The sequence below is a fragment of the Myodes glareolus genome, chromosome 4, assembly GCF_982192425.1.
Source record: "Myodes glareolus chromosome 4, mMyoGla1.1, whole genome shotgun sequence".
NCBI classification, from domain to species: Eukaryota; Metazoa; Chordata; class Mammalia; order Rodentia; family Cricetidae; genus Myodes; species Myodes glareolus.
The window spans coordinates 63,086,303-63,105,505 of record NC_142029.1 but is presented as its reverse complement, the minus strand read 5'-3'; the positions used below and the strand labels follow the sequence as shown (position 1 = coordinate 63,105,505).

General features: G+C 43.2%; 1 protein-coding gene across 2 annotated transcripts in view; it reads left to right on the top strand.

Annotated features, from left to right (window-relative positions):
* The window catches only part of Acp3 (acid phosphatase 3), a 52,918-nt gene that overhangs the window by 12,099 nt on the left and 21,616 nt on the right, over window positions 1-19,203 (top strand). For both annotated transcript variants that reach the window (XM_048416818.3, XM_048416819.3), the window contains exons 2-9: window positions 1,182-1,277; window positions 3,251-3,337; window positions 3,765-3,917; window positions 7,859-7,957; window positions 10,884-10,976; window positions 12,955-13,087; window positions 16,491-16,573; window positions 18,999-19,102. In XM_048416818.3, the coding sequence (XP_048272775.3) occupies window positions 1,182-1,277; window positions 3,251-3,337; window positions 3,765-3,917; window positions 7,859-7,957; window positions 10,884-10,976; window positions 12,955-13,087; window positions 16,491-16,573; window positions 18,999-19,102 (848 nt within the window). The remainder of the gene's footprint in view (window positions 1-1,181; window positions 1,278-3,250; window positions 3,338-3,764; window positions 3,918-7,858; window positions 7,958-10,883; window positions 10,977-12,954; window positions 13,088-16,490; window positions 16,574-18,998; window positions 19,103-19,203) is intronic.

The window sequence follows — 19,203 nt, the reverse complement described above, 5'->3', positions numbered from 1 at the left end:
GAAAACTTCAAGCTCTATTTCCTTACCTTCCCCCAAGAGGGCCTCTTACCACCCTCTGCCCTGTTCCCCTCTGTCTTCTGTAGGCTGTCTTGCTGGGTTTTTAATTTCCCACTGGTTTAGGGCAACAAAGAATCACTTTATTCGGATACCAGAATAGCATTGATCTTAGAAGCCTTCCTTGATATTCTAGAATTCCTTCCTGAAGATAACTCAAGTTTGTGGCTGTTCCTTCCTTGTTGTCTACTGAACTGTGCTGTAGGTGTTTAGAAATACAGCATCCTTGCCTACTTACAGTGGGGTCTCTCAGTAGGTAATTCAAGTGACAAGCAAAAGTGAGCTCAGATCAAATGAAGTGTTGAACAACTATCCTGTATGTTATTAAATATTTTCTGCATCTATGTAAGACCTCATCTTGTCCTTCCTGAGTAGGTTTCTTTTTTTATGTTTTGATTATAAAATAGTGCTGAGTTTGGTCTGGCATGCTATTATTTTAGAATCAAAGTACTGAGGTTTCAGAAGTCCAAATGTCTCTCTTCAAAAATAAATGCGCAGTCAGTATAGCACGGCGTGTATCCAGATCTAAGAAGCATGTTATTAAAGTGCTGAGATTCGGTTTTCCTAATCTCCCAATCTGTAATTCATGTGCCCCTAACCTCCAAAAACTAACTAATCTCTGAGCCAAAGTATTCCCAAGTGAGGATGTAATTACAAAACTACTGTTTAGATTATGTATGAAATTTTAAGAGCATTGTTGCTCTTAGTAATTAAGAGACGAATATTTCTAATCAGTCTGTCTGCACCAAGTGATCTTGTATGTTCATGCATCTGTTTTTCATCTTAGATACATAATTCTATCTCCATGTATATATCATTAGCTTTTCAATGGCCAATCATCTTGATTGTATAATTTTCTCAAACATAAGAAAATGTTGATGGTTCTTCACCTGAGTTTTATTTGCACAGAATTTTAGAAGACTTATACCCTTTAGTCATAAGCCCAACTAATGAAACTAAGATCCCAGGAGAGGGGGCACTTTATCATTAAAATTTTCTAAAATGCTCCAGGTGATTCCAATGGACAAACATGGTAGCAGCCATGGTTTAAGAAATTGTATTATGACAAGTAGAGGCAAGACACTCAAGTGAACCTTGTAACGTTGTTGTCCCACACCTTTCCTTAGGTGTTTCGGCATGGAGACCGAAGTCCCATCGATACCTTTCCTAATGACCCCATTAAGGAATCCTCATGGCCACAAGGATTTGGTCAACTCACCCAGGTTAGTTTGATCTCTTTTATTGTTGCTTTATACTTTTGGAGGCAGGGTTTCATATAGTACAGGCTGGCCTTGAACTCCCTACATAGCCAGGAATGACCTCAAACTCCTTCCTCCCAAGTGCAGAGATTTCAAATACGACCCACAGCTTTGGTTAATTTTTTTGAGTAAAGGAGAAATATGTACAGAATTTTCCACTGTGATACATTTATCCTGCTGACTGCATTTAAGTGTGAGAGGTTTCCATGGAGATTGTCTATTAGAGATGTGTTAAAAATAGCAATGATGTCTTATTTAATTGGCATAGGGCATGGCCTGGGCATTAGGATGTTTGGATGCTCCTCAACTGATTGCTTTATTTTAATGTTCAACCAAAGCTGAGAATCACGGCCCTAACCAACCATCAGGTTTTGTAGACATTATAGCTCAGAGAAGCTATGGGAAAGCCAGTATCTACTGCTTTCAGAAGGTCAGAGCCCTTCCAACCATGGCCTAACCATCTTTCTATCTAATGAGAGACTATCACAAAGACTCAGATATTGTTTTCTTAGTACAGGACTCCTGCTTCCTTGCTCTGATTTTCTAGTGAGACTAAAAGACTTTTGAGGACCGTGAGGTCTGGATTCACACGCAGAAGTCTCTTAAGTAGCAATCAGATTCCAAAACTCAGCTGTAAGTTAGAAGATAATTGGACCCAAAGTACCCGCACCTTCAGCTACTCGGGCCATGGTACGCTGTTCCTTTGCAACAACCATCCTCATATTTGAGGAGAGACTACAACCTTCCTGACTTGTAAATCTCTGGTGAGGCTCTGGGTTAATAACAAACCACAATGCAATGCTCCTCTAAGCCTGGCACAACTGAATCATTTGGGGGTCCTTGATAAAACAGGTTCCAGTGCCACATTTCGGATGCAGAGAGCTAGAATCTTAGGGGGAAGGAGCTGATGAAGCTGAGTTTCGACAGGTGCATCTGGATCCTTGTGTTTTTAATGCGCATCAGTGCTCAAGGAGCACGAGTTAAGGCTGATCTCAGTGAGCCCTGGGCTTTCTAAGAGAGATGGTTAAAAACAGATTCCTGGGGCTAGAGGGATCACTCAGTGGTTAAGAGTACTTGTTCTCGAAGATGATTCAGATTCAATTCCCAGGACCTACATGATGTCTTAACAACCGTCTGTAACTCCAGGGGTTCTGATGCCCTCTTATGTCCTCTGTGGGCACCAGGCATATGTGTTGCATAGACATACATTCAGGAAAAATACTCACATATATAAAATAATAAAATAAACCTTTTAAAAGAAGATTTTTGAGCCCCTCTTCTAAAGTTACTCACTTTGTACACCAGGCTGGTCTCTAACTCACAGAAATTCACCTGCCTCTGTCTCCCGAGTGCTGGGATTAAAGGCACTGCACCATTACTGCCCAGTACTCCCAAAGTTTCTCTTGCTCAATTCATCAAGAGTAGAGCCCAAGAATTTGATTTCTAACATGCTCCCAAATGATGCCAACCCTGCTGATCTCTGACCACACTTTGAGTAACAAGCTCTATTTTTTTTTATGAGCCAGCCATAGGTAGATTGTAGATATAATAAATCAGTCTGTTTACTGCAAGGCTTTAAGGGACCTTCAGATTCAGCAAGCTCAACTTCATCAGACAGTTGGATTTTATTCGCAAAAAAACCCCTAGGGTGTGATGAACCAATCACTTTGAATGTTCTGCCCACAGGGATCCCACCACCTCAGATGAGCCATTTACCTAGATAAGTTGTCAATTATCAATGAAACACATACTATACACAGCCTCTACATTGTGTGCTAACAAAGATGAAGGAGTATTCTCAGGGCATCCTGACTAAGGTGACTGCTCTCTTCTGCCTCAGTTCAGATAGGAGGTTTTGTTCACGCCATGCACAATGAGAAAAGACACGTTCTATGGTAACACATACCTTCCCTAACCTTTACTTTTCTTCCCCATAGAGGGGCATGGAACAGCATTATGAACTTGGAAGTTATATAAGGAGAAGATACGGAAGATTCTTGAACGATTCCTATAAACATGACCAGGCAAGTTGGGGAACCAGGACTTTGAAACTTGACCCCTGAAAAAAAAATTCTTCATGCATATGAAGAACTTATACCTTTGCCTATTTTCTGAAGAACTTACGTACATCAGAGATCTTGTTTACTGATGTTTTCCTCTTTATGGGACTATTTTGCCCTAAATAGTCTTAGTTCATGTTTTTATAGGTACCTGTGCAAATACTTTGTCTTAGTGTCATTGATCAATTCAACTATTGGCCTATGGATTGCTTTGTCCCATTGTACTTTCACGGTACTATCCAATCCCTTGACAGATGTGATTATGATGTTCCCACAGTGCCTGCTGAGATCTTGTGCTTTGGCTCTTTCCCTAACACCCTGGCAGCTCCACAGAAAGAAAACTTTGAGTTTCCTCTGATTTTTCCATCTGCTTTGGTTTATTCCCCCGTAGGTTTATATTCGGAGCACAGATATTGACCGGACTTTGATGAGTGCTATGACAAACCTTGCGGCCCTGTTTCCCCCAGAGGGGATCAGCATCTGGAATCCCAGCCTGCCCTGGCAGCCCATCCCAGTGCACACAGTGTCTCTCTCTGAAGATCGGGTCAGTATCCTGCGTAATCCAGAAGGAGGAAGTCAGCTGCTAGGGACTTACAGATTCAGTATGCTGGATACACAGGACATGAAAAGACCCAGACAACCAAGGCTAGGAGCTGAGTTTTAATTTGGATTCATTTTGCTTGACTATCGTTTCAGCTTTTGTTAATTTCCCTTCTTCCATCGACACACGTGTGGCTACACACACACACACACACACACACACACACACACACACACACACATTTCCTAGTGTTCTGCCTTCAATCCCCATGATTTTAGTGCCCAGCATAGGTTTCTCATCTCCCCTAAATATCCAAAGATCTCCCTGTCCACCAAACACTCCTCTCTCATTAAAAATTTACATTCTGGGGCAAACGAAATAAGGCACTCAGAGAGGAAAAATAACAAACTTCACCCAATGCCTCACTGCTCGTAAACAGTCAGTCCTGGGCCTCTCCCATTCAACGCGTCTTCTTCCCTATGAAACGGTGGTTCTCAGACTCAGCTGCCAGTGAGAACCACCTTGAGAGGTTTCAAGATGCCTGGTGACTAGGGACATTCCTCAAGTCAGTCTCTGAGGGTAGGGCCCGGACAACAGTATATTTTTTAATTATTTTTATTTCATTATACATGTAGGAGTGTTTTGCCTACATGTGTGTCTGTGCCCCATGTGTGTGCCAGGTGCCCTTGGAAGCCAGAAGGGGGAGCTGGATATGGAACTGGACCCAGATGGTTGTGAGCTGCCATGTGGGTGCTGGGAATCAAACCCTGGTCCTATAGAAGAACAAGTGCTCTGAATTGCTGCACCATCTTTTCAGCCCCAACATCAGGATTTTAAAATGCCTTTCCTACATTATTTTATGAGCAGCCAAGTTTGAGATGCAGCACCATATACCAAGTTGCATAAATAGAACTATTTGAGAGAAATTCAACTTAACTCAGACAAGGGGGGTTACCAAGAAATCGAACCTTTTCAAAGGAACTGGTGTCTAGAAAATATGAATAAATAAATCTAACCTTCTAATGTAGAATGTAACGTAATATGAAGAAAATAGTTTGTAACAGAATTATTGCTCAGTTTCCCTGACCTGTATTGTTAGCTTGACCATTTTGTGTTTTTATAACTGAGCATTCCAGATTGAGTCATTTATTTAAATACAGAGGTTCATTCAGCTCACACTTGGAAGACTTGAGGTCCAAGGCATGACACCAACATCTGTTTAGAATCTGGAGTGGGTCCTCTTGCTGGTCACGACCTGCCAGGGAATGTCAGAGGGTGAGGCGGAGCAAGTGTATCCAAGAAAGGTAGCTTTCATAACAAACTCCCTCCCACCCATAGAGCTCCACTAATCCATCCCGAGGGCAGAGTACTTGGGACTCAATCAATCACCTCTCTCGCAGGTTCAACCTCTCAACATAGCCTCACAGGAGACCAAGTTCCCAACATGGGATTTCTCCAGGGGACATATCCAAATCACAGCAACATCTCACACTCTGCATTAGCATTGACCAGAAGCTTTTCCCAGGGACTTCTGGGATACACCATTCTCCTCTCTGCCCTGGCAACACAGATAGAAACTTGACTTAATGGCAGTATGAATTTTTCATACATGCTTTGTAGAGTTTTTCAAAATGCTTTGTAGAAACACCCTCCCCCCCGCCAACCCCACTCAAGTATAATCTACTTCTGATGTTTTCTGAAAAGCTAGAATGATGTATTTATAGCATTACCATCACATATTGAAATGGAAGCATTGTATTACCGATGTTCTAAAAAGTCTGTGAACAATACTTCCCAAAAGGAAAAGAAAATTATGTTTGCCACACCCTTTTCTACAGAGATGAAGCCTGAAATACAATATTAAACACAGCCAAAGAGAAGCAAAGAAACTAGTAAATCTGTGATCCAGACAGATGGTAATCACATTGCACAATAGACACTGGAGCTCACTGGAAGATGAAAAAAGGGACAGAGAGTGAGGGAGATGGAGAGAGAAACAGACAAATGATCTATCCATAGGTTCCAGCTACCTTTTCATTAAGGCAAGCAAAATTTTCTTATCAATTGAGAAGTCTAACAAAATTGTTGAGAACACTAGGTTACTCCCAGAACTGTGTTGAGCGATAAGACCAAACTTCATCCCTAACTTAAGATTTGTTTGATGAAAGAAATCGAACATGTATCAGCCATGTGATGCAATACAAGATGATGGGCAGTGATTTCAATACAAGCTGCATTTACTGAAGGAGTTCAGAGAGGAGGCCGCCCAGGGCAGGGATTCAGGTCCTCACAGAGTCGTGAACTAGAGCACTGAATGAAGCGAGGAGATGAAAGCAGCATTCCTAGGCATTACTTGCGTGTGATGAGGGGTGGACTGAGTCACTGTCCTGACAGCGCTCAGAAAGGGAAGATGTGGGAGCCTCAGAGAATGTTGCTGATGTAATTCAGGGATGCAGAAATGAAGATTGGAGATTACATGCTCATAAAAATGTGAGGAAGCAAAGGTAAAACCAGGTGGTATACAGAGTCAGAAAGGACAGACAGGAAGCCATATAAAAGCTTTCTGAGTAGCAGCTAATACACCACCCTTGTTCTGGTTGTTGAAAATACATCCATGAGTATGACAGAGAAGAGCCTAGTTTACTTGAGATTGCTATCTTATAGACAATAAAGAACACCAATAAAATGCTCTCAGATTGTGAAAAGTTCCTTGGAAGAAGGAAGTCACAGAGTGACTTAGGAATCTAAGGTGGAGCACTCACGGAAGAGGGTTCCCAGTATTTCTGTACAGGAGAAAGTGAGATGGAAGAAGGGGGTGGGGCGAGGAGGGTAAAGCACTTACTGCTATTTACTCTTCATCTCACATAGACTCTTAGAAGACAAGTTTGGATTTGACTCCAGGTAAAATAAAGAGTCTGTGGAAGTCAAGACCTACAAAAACGGTTGATCTTTGGGGTGCCCTCAGAGATGGTGAGGCTGCTGTGAGGAGAATGAACTGCACCGTCAGAGGAGTGGACAGCCACTGACCTGCTAGGAGGCATGGACAGTGACTGAGACAGATTACACCAGTCCAGACCAGGAGAGACGACGAAGAGGAAGGAAAGGGTCTGTGTTAGATTCAGCCTGAAAGTAGACCAACTCTAGTGTGACTGCCTACAGAGCAGCTTTTTAGCTTTATTGTGGGCAGGAGGAAAGACGTTAGGAAAAGGAAATGATTAGGAAATGATTGAAGATGAAGCTGACCTCAGCTTTATACACACTAAACTTCAGAACGTCAGGGATCAAAGAGCGGCTCTTTGAGCAGTGCTATTGGGGGCTGCAAAAACAGACCAGGTGAAAAGGAGCCTCAAAACAAATTTGTGAGTTGGCAGCCTGCTCATTTCAGTTAAAGCTAAGAGAGATTGTGAAGCTTACACTGATTTCACAATGATCGTTTTGTCCTCCTACTAGATTTTAAATACTATTATCCATGCATTTAATTCATACCCTTATTTTGACGGTCTGCAGATTTGCTAGAATGAAGTCAGTGAAGAGCTGATCCCTTTAAGATTCTATCCCAAACCTCTAATTTATTTCACCTCACTCCTGGGGAAGAGAGGATGCACACAGATGTGCACTTCGTGCCAGAATGAAAGGGGCCGGGGAGAAAGCAAGGTAACAGTCATCCACACAGAAAATGAGCAACCGAGAATATTCCCCAGCAGCAAGCTCATGAGAGAAAGCTAGGTAAATCACAGTTTCTACGGTATGCCCTAGTGTGTTAAGACCCAAGGACCATTTGCCTCACTGCTTCTAATTTTAGAACTTCTATTCAGCTCAAAGGACAGTAGGGAATTTTAAGGCTGCTTTAGACCTAACTAATGAGGCTTAAAAGATTGCCAACGAGTATCTGCCAATGCTTGTCTGACTAATCAAAGTCTTATGTTGTTTTCTTTCGTCTGCAGTTGCTCTACCTGCCTTTCAGGGACTGTCCTCGTTTTCAAGAACTCAAGAGCGAGACTTTACAATCTGAGGAATTCCAGAAGAGGCTTCATCCATATAAAGTTAGTAGTGTCGCCTTCCATACACTGGGGTGTGAGGTCAAGAGAAAAGGTGAAACTCAGCCTACTTGAAGGGGTGTGGGGTGAATGTGTCTGTCAGGGGCTTGTTTTAGCAATGGGTTAGGGTATTTAACTAGGGAAGTCATCCTACCTGGTTTCTTTCCCTGCCGGTGGCCACCAGTCCCTTCCAAGTGCTTTACCTCTGTCCTTGACAAGGTAGTGACGGTGAACACAGGTGTCAAGTCGCCTGCTTTGAGGAGGAGAAACTGAGGCTCCTGTCTTTCGATACACAGCATATGCTGTCCCCTTTTGGGCAATATTTGCTTTTCAGGGTGGCACAAAAGGTAGATATGATCACCTGGATTTTCAAAAAGTGACCATGTAAATTAATTACACATCTATACGATCCAAGAATTAGAAAACATACAAAGTAAACACAACAGGACTTGATGGTCTCTCGATGACCCCTACAAGTGACAGTGATGTCGTCTCCTATGTAGTCTTTTGGTTTTCTGGTGCATATTCAAATAGACAGCTTTCCTTCCGTTACACAGAAGCGTTTTACCAATCACAAGGCTGACCACTGCTTTTTGAAAAAGTTTTATTATTTAACAAAATATCTGGAAAATATTTTATATTTATATGTGAAATATTTCTTCAATTTTTTGTAAATGTACAGTATTTTAAACGATAGACATAACATTTTATTATTTTGATTTATTTATTTATTTATTTATTTTGCTTTTGTGTGTGTGTGTGTGTGTGTGTGTGTGTGTGTGTGTGTGTGTGTGTGTGTTTTGTTTGTTTGAGACAGGGTTTCTCTGTGTAGCCCTGGCTGTCCTGGAACTCACTCTGTAGACCAGGCTGACCTCAAACTCACAGAGATCTCCTGGTCTCTGTCTCTTGAGTGCTGGGATTAAAGTCGTGTGCCACCACACCCTCAATTACTTTTATTAACACTTTGTGTCCTGAAGATCTTCCAGTTGCTCCTTCACACTTTGTTAAGTAGTTCATCTTTTTTCTCAATCTTAATTTGAGTTCTTACGTATTAAAATCTCCTTATAGATGGAGCCCATTTCTAGAATTTAAGTTCTATTTCTTCTTCTGATTAGCCAAACCATGACTTATTATAACTTCGTGGTGTATTTTAATACCTAAGGCGCTGGTCACCTGTCAATTCTTCTGTCATCCTTTCCTTTCCTTTCTTTTTTTTCCCCCTTTGGTTTTTCAAGACAGGGTTTCTCTGTGTAGCTTTGGAACCTGTCTGGAACTCATTCTGTAGACCAGGCTAGCCTAGAACTCATGGAGATTCACCTACCTCCTGAGTGCTGAGATTAAAGGTATATACCACCACCATCCAACTGTTTGTTTCTTTCTTTGTTGTCATTGTTGTTTTGAGACAGGATTCTCTCTCCATAACACAGGCTGTCTTGGAACTCAATATATAGACCAGGCTGGCCTTGAACTCACAGAGATATGCCTTTTCTGCCTCCCAAGTGCTGGGATTAAAGGAGTAGACCACACCTGGCTCCTGTTTTCTAGATTTTCATGTGTATATTTTTAGCTTTCTTTCTGCAGCCAGCCTCGTTTCAAAACTTGTTAACGTTTTAGTGGTAATTACACATTGAGCCAGGAGCTTTATGACAGCCTGTGCTTCCACACATGATAGTTAAGACTTGTACCAGGAGCCTCATGATAGGAGCGTGCTGTCTAAAGCAAACTAGGTGATGACCCAGCCACTGTCCCCATCCCTTATATCTCCCCTCACTCTGGAATAAAGTTGAGCTGGCTCACTGAAGCTGCCTCCCGGAGAGCTATCTGTGCCGTGTTCACAGGCCCCGTACAAAGCTTTCTGTCACTACTTCTGCCCCCTTGTCCTTGTGGACTGGTAGCCGACTGACCATGAAGAAAAAGGGGACCCCATGGAGTGCCTCAGAGAAATCATGCATTCCGAGGTTTTTATATTTGAAGAGAGAAAAATGGAAACCTTCTTCACACACCCGGTGTATATTTGGGGGGGGGTGTGTTTTGAGTGTTCCTGAACGCTGATGTGCACACACTTGTATGTAGAGCCCAGAATCACCTTCAAGGGTCAATCCTCAGGATCATCCACTTTGTTTATTTGAGACAGGGTCTCTCTCTCTCTCTGGGAGCTGGGGTTCACCCTTTGCCTTTACTAGCTGACTGACTACAAGTCCCCAAGGACCCTCAGTCTCCATCTCCTTGATTCTATGATTACAAGCTCGTGTCACCAAGTGTGACTTTTTACATGGGTACCAGGAGTGAAGCTGTCTTCCCAGACCCACGAATAGGATACTGTTTAACATTTATTTCTGTTTGTTTGATCGAAGTCTGTTGAGGTTAATATTGGCAAGGAGTAGTCTTCTAGAAAATTTATCCATCAAATTGGTCTTCCAAAGACCTTGGAATGGCTACCAACCTCACAGTCCGATAGCTGAACATGTATCTTGTTATGACAACATAGAACCTTCTAGTGAATTGCCTGCACAAATAGATATAGCATTTATTCACAGGAACTCACACACACACACACACACACACACACACACACACACCTACCCCTATATACCCCCAGATCTCATTTTTATGATTAAGATTTCTGTGCGCTTTGCCCAAATTTCCTCTGCTTGCCTCAGGACATTCACTTGCATGTGTTATACTTCACCCATTTCTAAAGAGTCCAGGCAGAGTGCTTCCCTCAGCACCCAGCACAAACCAGGAGCATGTGGCAGTAGGCTAGCGTCTATCTGCAGTTTTAGTGTACTCTGGAAAGAAGCTCACATCAAATATGTCAGTCACCATCATTCTTGCCAGTATCATTCGCTGCATCTTGCTGCAATAGATATCAAAGTCTATGGATGATGAGAAGTCCAAGCTTTGAAATATTTTCCTTCTCTTTGTGTTCCAGAGCTTCATAGAAACCTTGCCATCACTGTCAGGATTCCCTGGCCAGGATCTCTTTGGAATTTGGAGTAAGGTTTACGACCCTTTATATTGTGAGGTAAAAGAGCTCATCAAAAATTTATTTGTGACTTGGTGTGTATATTGAATCAGATAAATTCATTCATCTTCTTTCTCTTTTTAAACACGTACTGCTTCTATGGCCTCTGATATTGAAATATAACTCGAGATGTTCTTATACAAGCTCGAAAATCTGTACTCCTCTCTTCTCCTTACTTGTGTTTCTGCCCTTTAGAAAATTGCAAACAAAATTGCTTTCCTTCAAAACACTGCCACTCATTTACTTTGCAGTCACACTAGAATGCCAGGTTCCTGTCATTGGTTTTAATGAAAAAAGTAATGTTGTTATATATAAAGGGGAGAAAAACTGCCAGGTTCTGGATATTAAAATAAGTCAGACAACTATACGCTAGGCTGTCAGCCATGGCTTCTGAGAAAGAACTCCCCTGTGTGGTGCAATGGGAATCATCTCTGTGGCTAGGATAAAGCTTTTTGTTCACCGGGCTCCATCTTCTGGCCAAAGGAAGTAATTTTTATTCCTGTGTCTTGGAGCAGAATTCTGACCCCTGCAAGCCTCACGTCCACTTCTGACGTGGAGGGCATCATGAGGGTGTGGGGCAAAAGCCACCTTCCGAGTTCTGTCTCAAAGAGAGATCACCCAGTTCACCCATCTCTGTGACTGTCAGCCCCCTCACCATGCACTCACCCATGTTTTCTCTTGATCTTCAGGGTTTGTTTAAGTTTAAGGCTCCCATTTCAGTCCTGGCAGCGGATCTCCTCCTCCTCCTCCTCTTTCTTCTTCCTCTTCTTCTTTTTCCTCCTCCTTCCTCTTCTTCCTCCTCTTCTTCCTCCTCCTTTTCCTCCTTCTCCTTTTCTTCTCTACATTTTCTGCTTGTTCATATGCCTGTTCTGAAGATTAAGGCCAGGACACAGTCATAAAGCTACCCCCAAGCTTTGTCACTGAGTCATACCCCAGCAACTTCATAAGGTTTTCCCTGAGCTATTCTTTAATAAGGTCATGTCAACTGATGTAATTGTCACATCGCTTGCATCTTCCTTCTGCATCCCTTTACTCTGCTCTTCTTAAAACCTTTTCTCTTTTTCTCCTCCATTCCTCTCTCTCCTTCTCCCCCACCCCACCTTCTCCCACTTTTGAAACTAGGGAGATTCTAATCAACTTTCCTTAATAGGTAAAAACGTCTCCACAAGGTCGGTATCTTTACTAATTGCAGCTCGGTCACACATTTGACAAACACTTGCCAGTACTCACTGTGTATTAGGTACAGATGTTCCTCCAGCCAGGAACTAGACGTTCATAGTAAACCTGTGAAGATTCCAGAAATACATGGACTTTTATAACTGACCTCATGTGAAAGTCCTGACTTTTAGGGAACATCACCTAGCCTACACACCCCCTTTGCCTTTGTCCTAGAAACAGACCACAGGAGAATGTCACTTACTGCCTGGCCCCTTCCACTCACACTCAGTCAGCTTTCCTATACAAGCCAAGACCACTTGCCGGCATGGTGCTGCCCACAGTGGCCCTGCTGCCATCAATTACTGGCTAAGAAAACACTCCACAGACTTGTCCGAGACTAATTTGATGGGAGTCATTCCTCAATTGAGAGTCCCTCTCCCCAGGTGACTCTAGCTTGTGTCTACTGACCACAGCTAACTAGTCCAGCCTCCCTCAAAGGTTCACAACAATATTCCTAAACCTTTCTAAAAGGAATGAGGTGCATCCTTGCCCCTGAGGCGGCATCCTTTTTTGTAAAGTATGAATTATACACTGAGCCAAAGTTAAGCCATAAAGTTTGTAGGGAAGGACAAATTATTTTATTTTGTTCTTCCATCCGAAAACCATGGCTAGCGCTCACAAATTTTTAGAGAGACATGGCAGGATCAGCAAAGTTGCCTGGCCGGAGTTGTTCATACAGGACGAAGAGGAAACAGAAATCGGCAAAGGAAGTCATAACTCTCAACTGTGCTCCTGTCTCCCTTCTTTCCTGTTCCTGCAGAGTGTTCACAACTTCACCTTGCCCTCCTGGGCCACCGAGGACACCATGACGAAGTTGAGAGAGTTATCAGAATTATCTCTGCTCTCGCTGTATGGAATTCACAAACAGAAAGAAAAATCTAGACTCCAGGGAGGTGAGCGGATTTTCTATATAATGAGAAAAAATGTTAGCTTTGCACTTGGACAGTCTGGGTCTGAGTTCCAGTCCTGCTACCCACCCCCTGAGTGACTTTACATGGATCACTCTAGCATCCTGAAGTTTCCAGTCTGCAAAGCAGATCTAAGAAGAGCACTGCTCACGAGGCCGGGAATACTAAGACGAACGTGCGGTTAGGAGGCTGAGAAGAAACAGGAACTGGTACCCGACACACCGTTCATAAACACTGCATTGCCATAAGAGACTGACATTGCCCACTCTGCGTGTAAATTTTTAATTCTGGAAATGAGAATTCGGGGCTACAGTCAAATGGTCCTTTCCATTTCTTCCAGATGTAATAATTAAGGATTTATTGTCTACGTTCCATGAGAACGGGTTGTGTCTGGCAGCTGCTAGGATGCACTCACTATAAGTGTGAAGTTTGGCAAAAGTTTGATACGTTTTGCAAATATTTGACAGATACTGCTATTGGCAAGTTTATATGACTTCTTTCACTGGTACTGGAGGATATCAAGATATTTATCAGTGAGTCTACTTCATGGTTAGGATTGGCACTTTGTAGACTTTGACACCTCCCATCCCGGAAGCAAGGCAGAAAGAGGAATGCTAGGTCCTTACAATTAGGATAGGGAAGTAGAAGAAAGAAGCCAGGATGGGAGAGATACTGGGGCTGGCAAGGAGATCTCCGTAAGCGGACCAAAATGTGAAATAGGGAGAGTCAGGCGCAGATGTGCCTAATGCAGTCACCAGCACTGAGGGGAAACAAGAGAAGGTCCAGCTGTGTTAACAGTTGACACGGTGAAGAGAGTTTGTCCGTCTGACATGCTCGGAACGTTTTGAGGGTTGTAGTACAATTATATCAGGATATCAGCCACTAGGAGATGGTCACACTTGATCAAGACAAGTCACTTAAAGAATGCACAGAGAGGAAGTGCTCTGGGAACCAGACTAGACTGGGAGGACCTGGACCAGTTCAGGAAATGGATAACTATTTAAAGCATTTGAATCATTGGCCAGAAGAGGCGAAGGCAGCTAGAAAAGTCGGGCTACATGCCAGCTGTTCCCAGGAGAACAGTGGACAAGGGATGAAACCGGGCTGGTCAGGAGCAAACTTGCATGAGATGTATAAAGTAGGTTGGGACTGACGATTTAGGACAATGGTCATTAAGAATCTCAGGGCGTTATTTAGCTGCTGTGGCAGAAGTCCCAGTCACATGGCACAGAGCTATACTGAATGAAAATGTTCAGGCCTTCCCTCTACACTAATGCAAACGCAGCAGGCCTCAGCCTTCTAGGAAAAGCAGTACATCACAGAGAGGAGTCTTAGATGGAACCTGGAAAACTGGGAAATTTCCCAAGTAGAATACAGAGGCATGGAAGACACTCCATCCCGCATGTTTCACAGCAAAGGATGCAGAGGACCTCACGGGCTGTACAAGCAGCAGGCCTCATCTCTGGTCCAGCAGACACCAACAGTACGTTTCAGCCCCAAGCCCCATCAGAAGGTGAAGGTGGAATCCTAGATAAGTTCCTCCATCCACATCAACGAAGGGTCCAGGAATACTCTGTTCAGAGTACAGCAGGAAGCATCAGCAGACCCAACAGTGGCTAGGCGACTCTCAGAACCCGCCCAGTACCTACAGAGTGAAAATATGCATTTTAATGAAATCTCTATGTGCTTTATATCAGAACTCTAATGCTAACTGTAGGGACTTGTTTATAGGAACAGAAATAGGGTGCATTCTAGTGGGCTACTGGAGGATTACACCAGGAGGAAGGCACTTCCTCTCTGAGGGTATGAGTTCCCGATTTGAAGAGAGGATTAAACTAGATTCTCTACAGAATAGTCCTTCTTATGAGATGTCTGGCCTTAGATTATAAAGGCTGGCCTGACCTGTTTTATGGGGAAAGTCCATTGCCCTTGACTAGCCAGAAAACTGTTTCCCACATGGATTTCTCTGCTATTGAGTGTTGTTATTGTTGGGGGATAGGATCTCATTGTGTGTAGCTCTGGATATCCTTGAAGTTCATATGTAGACTGGACTGGCCTTGAACTCACAGAGATCTGCCTGCCTCTGCCTCCCAAGTGCTGGGATTAAAGGTATGTGCCACCCTGCCCAGCTTCCTGCATGGTTTTGACAAAACACTGTCTTAGCTTGTTGTTCTGACCTTGCTAGGTGAGAGAGACTCGTCAATCACGTGGTGGCTGAATGATAAAACAGACACAATCCTACATAGAAAGCATCCATTGCCTCCATGGCACAGCAACACAAGAACACCCAGATGGTGGCCGATGTTCTTTAACCATTGCTGGAACTTCTGTCTTGCACTTGGTTTTGTGGATGGCAGTGCTTAGCAATATGTACCCACACATACTCCCTAAACCCCCAAATCTGGTTCAGGAACATTTGTCTATTCTTGCCATAGACCAGGGACTGACAAATAACTGTCTATAGGCTGAATACAGCCTGACACCGGATTTTGTAAATGAAGTTGCCGTTATGTTCCATTTAATCAGCTTTTAAGGAAAGCTGGATACAGCATTACTCTAGGCCTGCGTTTTCTCCATTGTTTCTTCTTTGTGTTTGCCCTTTTCTTCTACTTGGCAAAGTCTGGCTTCCTGTTCCAGGATTGTTTTGAGGCCTTTGTATGGTGTTAGCCTGATGCTCAGCACCATGCTAAGGGGAAGGCCATGTGGACACCTATGCATCTAGCTTTCCCCACTGCAGCACAAGTCTTCCTTCCTGAAAACCTGTCCTGCTGCGCCAACCTCCTGACCTTCATAGTATTATTGTACAAGACGAACATCAGCATCCTTTGGATGGACAGAGATGGAGCATGGCACTTCTGCCTAGCCCTTTGGAAGAAGGGCAGTCAGTGTTCCCCTGAAAGGAAAAGACCCTTGGAAGTTAGAAGTCACAAAGGGTTTGGTGGCTGATGTCCCAGAAATGGCTACAAACGGGGCTCTAATAAGGCCTTTTCGAAACGGCCGCACTCATATATTCTGTTCTGCCTATAGTGACTTCCCTGGTACTACTATAAAACAGGGTGGTGGCCGCAGACCTATGCCTATCACAAAATCTAAAATATTACCTATCTGGCCTTGTACAGAAAAAATAAGTTCACTAGTCTTTGCTGCATGGGGCCCATTCGACTTTCTTTTCCAAGCTGTGTAAGTCATATGTGCCTCTGAGTTTCAGCTTGCACAAGACCTAATCATACTGTCTGGCATGAAGCAGATTATGCGGCAAAATAGATTTTTGCCTGGTCGGTTAACTCACAACAGACAGAACTCTTGGTTGTGATTAGACAAGAAGCCCGTAGATCATTATATAAGTCTATGTTTGATTTATCTGTGTGTTGATTTTGTCTCCTGTAAGGTGTCCTGGTCAGCGAAATCCTCAAGAACATGAAGACTGCAACTCAGTCACAGAAATACAGAAAATTTGTCATGTATTCTGCAGTAAGTGCCTCTGTGTTCACTTAGCATAGACATGTTCATGTGTATGACGTCATCATCTTCATATCTCCGTCACCCAGAGAATGGTAGAAGCCTGCACAAAGCTTCTGGAATGAAATACATCATTCTGCCCTTGAGGAATTTACAATGTAATGCTAATGCCAGCAGCGAGACAGGCATACAACAAACATGATACCAGACGACACAACACGAAATCCAGTAGAAGAAAGTGCCTTTGCACCTTCAAAGAGGCAGCCAGCCATCCTTCTGCTGCAGGACTCGGGAAAAAGATGCATGGGTGTCCTGAAGTAGGAAGTCCGCTGGGTCATTAAGAGAAGGGGGGAGGGGATAGTGTGGCTCCTCATTGGCGTGTAAGGCTCATGAAAAAACTGCTTAAACAGTGAACAGCTAGGAACATTTTTGTGGAGACTCTGGTATAGAATTAACAGACAACTGGTCTACTTGCTATAGAACCTTGCAGCTACATGCAACTGTTTACATTTAAATCAGTTCTAATTAAATAGAACAAAACCTCAGGTTGAATGTGGTAGTTCATACATGTAATCTCAGCATTTACCTAGAAGACTGGGACAGGAAGATTGCTATGAGGCCAAGGCAAGTCTGGACTGGATAGAGCAGGAGTTCTCAACCTGTGGGTCGCAACTCCTTTGAGGGTCACATATCAGATATCCTGCATATCAGATATCTACATTATGATCCATAAAAGTAGTAAAATTACAGTTATGAAGTAATAATGAAATAATTTATGGTTGGGGGTCACCACAACATGAGGAATTGTATTAAAGGGTTTTAGCATTAGGAAGGTTGAGAACTACTAACGTAGAGAGCTCCAAGATAGTCTGGCCATACAGTGAAACCCTATCTCAGAAAGTGGGGGGGCGGGGGAGAAGAGAAGAGGATCAGGAAAAAAGAAAAGGAAGAAGCAAAGAAAGCTTAAGTGTCTCTATTGCACTGTCCACATTTACACTGTTCATGCAGTCATGCAGCCATGCAGCCATGCAGTCATGCAGCCATGCAGCCATGCAGCCAGCATCTCCTGAACAGCCAGCATAGATGCTGGGCCTTCTCATCATCACCATTTTGTTAGGCAATCTGCAAACAGTGCAGACTGTCTGAGCCAGAAGGCTCTGCAAGGCCATCTTGTCCCGTGTGCCTGTTTGTGGTAATGTGTGGAAAGCCCCCCAAAGATGCTCGCACAGGGAAGACAGGACCAGGGAGGTGAAACAGGGGCATTGCTCCAGGAACGCATCCTTCTGTACATGAGTAGAAGCTGGGAACAGGATACAGGATAGAAGACTGGTCTATATTGGGGGGAAATTGGGTGCAGCGTAAAACTGGGGTGGCAACAGGAGAGGAAATGGTTAGTTTAGTTGTGAGGAAGGCTATGCTTCAGCTGGAGGACGGGGAAGAAATGCCCAAAGACAGGGGGATTGTTACCTGCATACACTCGAAATGGGAAGGACTAGAGAAACAGTCCATGAAGGAAGATAAGGGAAGTGCTTCTGAGAGGGAAGTGAGCCTGGGGTGAGACAATGCTGTCAGTCTCTTAAAGTTTCTAAATGAGGTTGTGGTCCTGACTTGTGTGAATTCTGGAAAGTCTAAGATTTAACTAGATCGCTTCTAACTCCTTTTGAATATGTGTGCCCCATCATTCAGCTTAGGTTTCCAGATATATGCAACAAGTGTGTGTGTGTGTGTGTGTGTGTGTGTGTGTGTGTGTGTGTTCCCCAATATGTGGGATTGAACCCAGAGATTTGTGCTTTCTACCAACTGAGGTATAGTCCCAACCCCAGGCAGTCAAATGTCCTCCCATTTTATACAAATGGAAGATGTAGTTACCTGAGATTAAACAGTTTATCCATGCCAAGAGCGGAATTAAAAACCACTCTGAGGTAAAGAACTACTACATTAATCGTTTAATAGTTTAATCTTACACTCCCCAATCCCTTACATCTTTAACCTCCCTAAACATCCTTGGTATCAGATACTCTCCTACAACTTTAAAAATCAAAGATGTTGCAAATCTGTGGGAAATGCAATTTAGCCTTCATGTGTTCCAGACTTTTTAAATGTATTGAAAACCAGTATAGCATGCAGAAGGGAAGGAGTCCTACTATAGGCACGGGATTTAAAATCAGGAGATTTGCTTCACATTTATTCCTATTTTATGACTGTATGAAATTAAGCATAGTGCCTAATTTCTTGGATATCAGTTTCTTCATCTTTTAGATGAAAACAATCTATGAATAGATCTTACTGCCCAGACACGTCAGAGAAACGCATTCCTCTTCTTACATATTAAGTCAATGAGAATATGGAGGGATCAGGAACCACCGCTGTATCTTAACGCTTGCTGAAGTTTGTTGCCTGTGAAGCAAACAACAAAATTTGTTTCCTATCTCCGTAGCACGACACTACTGTGAGTGGCCTGCAGATGGCGCTAGATGTTTATAATGGAATTCTACCTCCCTATGCGTCTTGCCACATAATGGAATTGTACCAAGAAAAGGGGTAAGCGGCCGCTTTGATGTTACTAGTTTGGGTTTGTTTGTTTGTTTGTGTTTGAGACAGGATCCTACTAAGTAGCCTTGGACGCCGTGGAACTCATTACG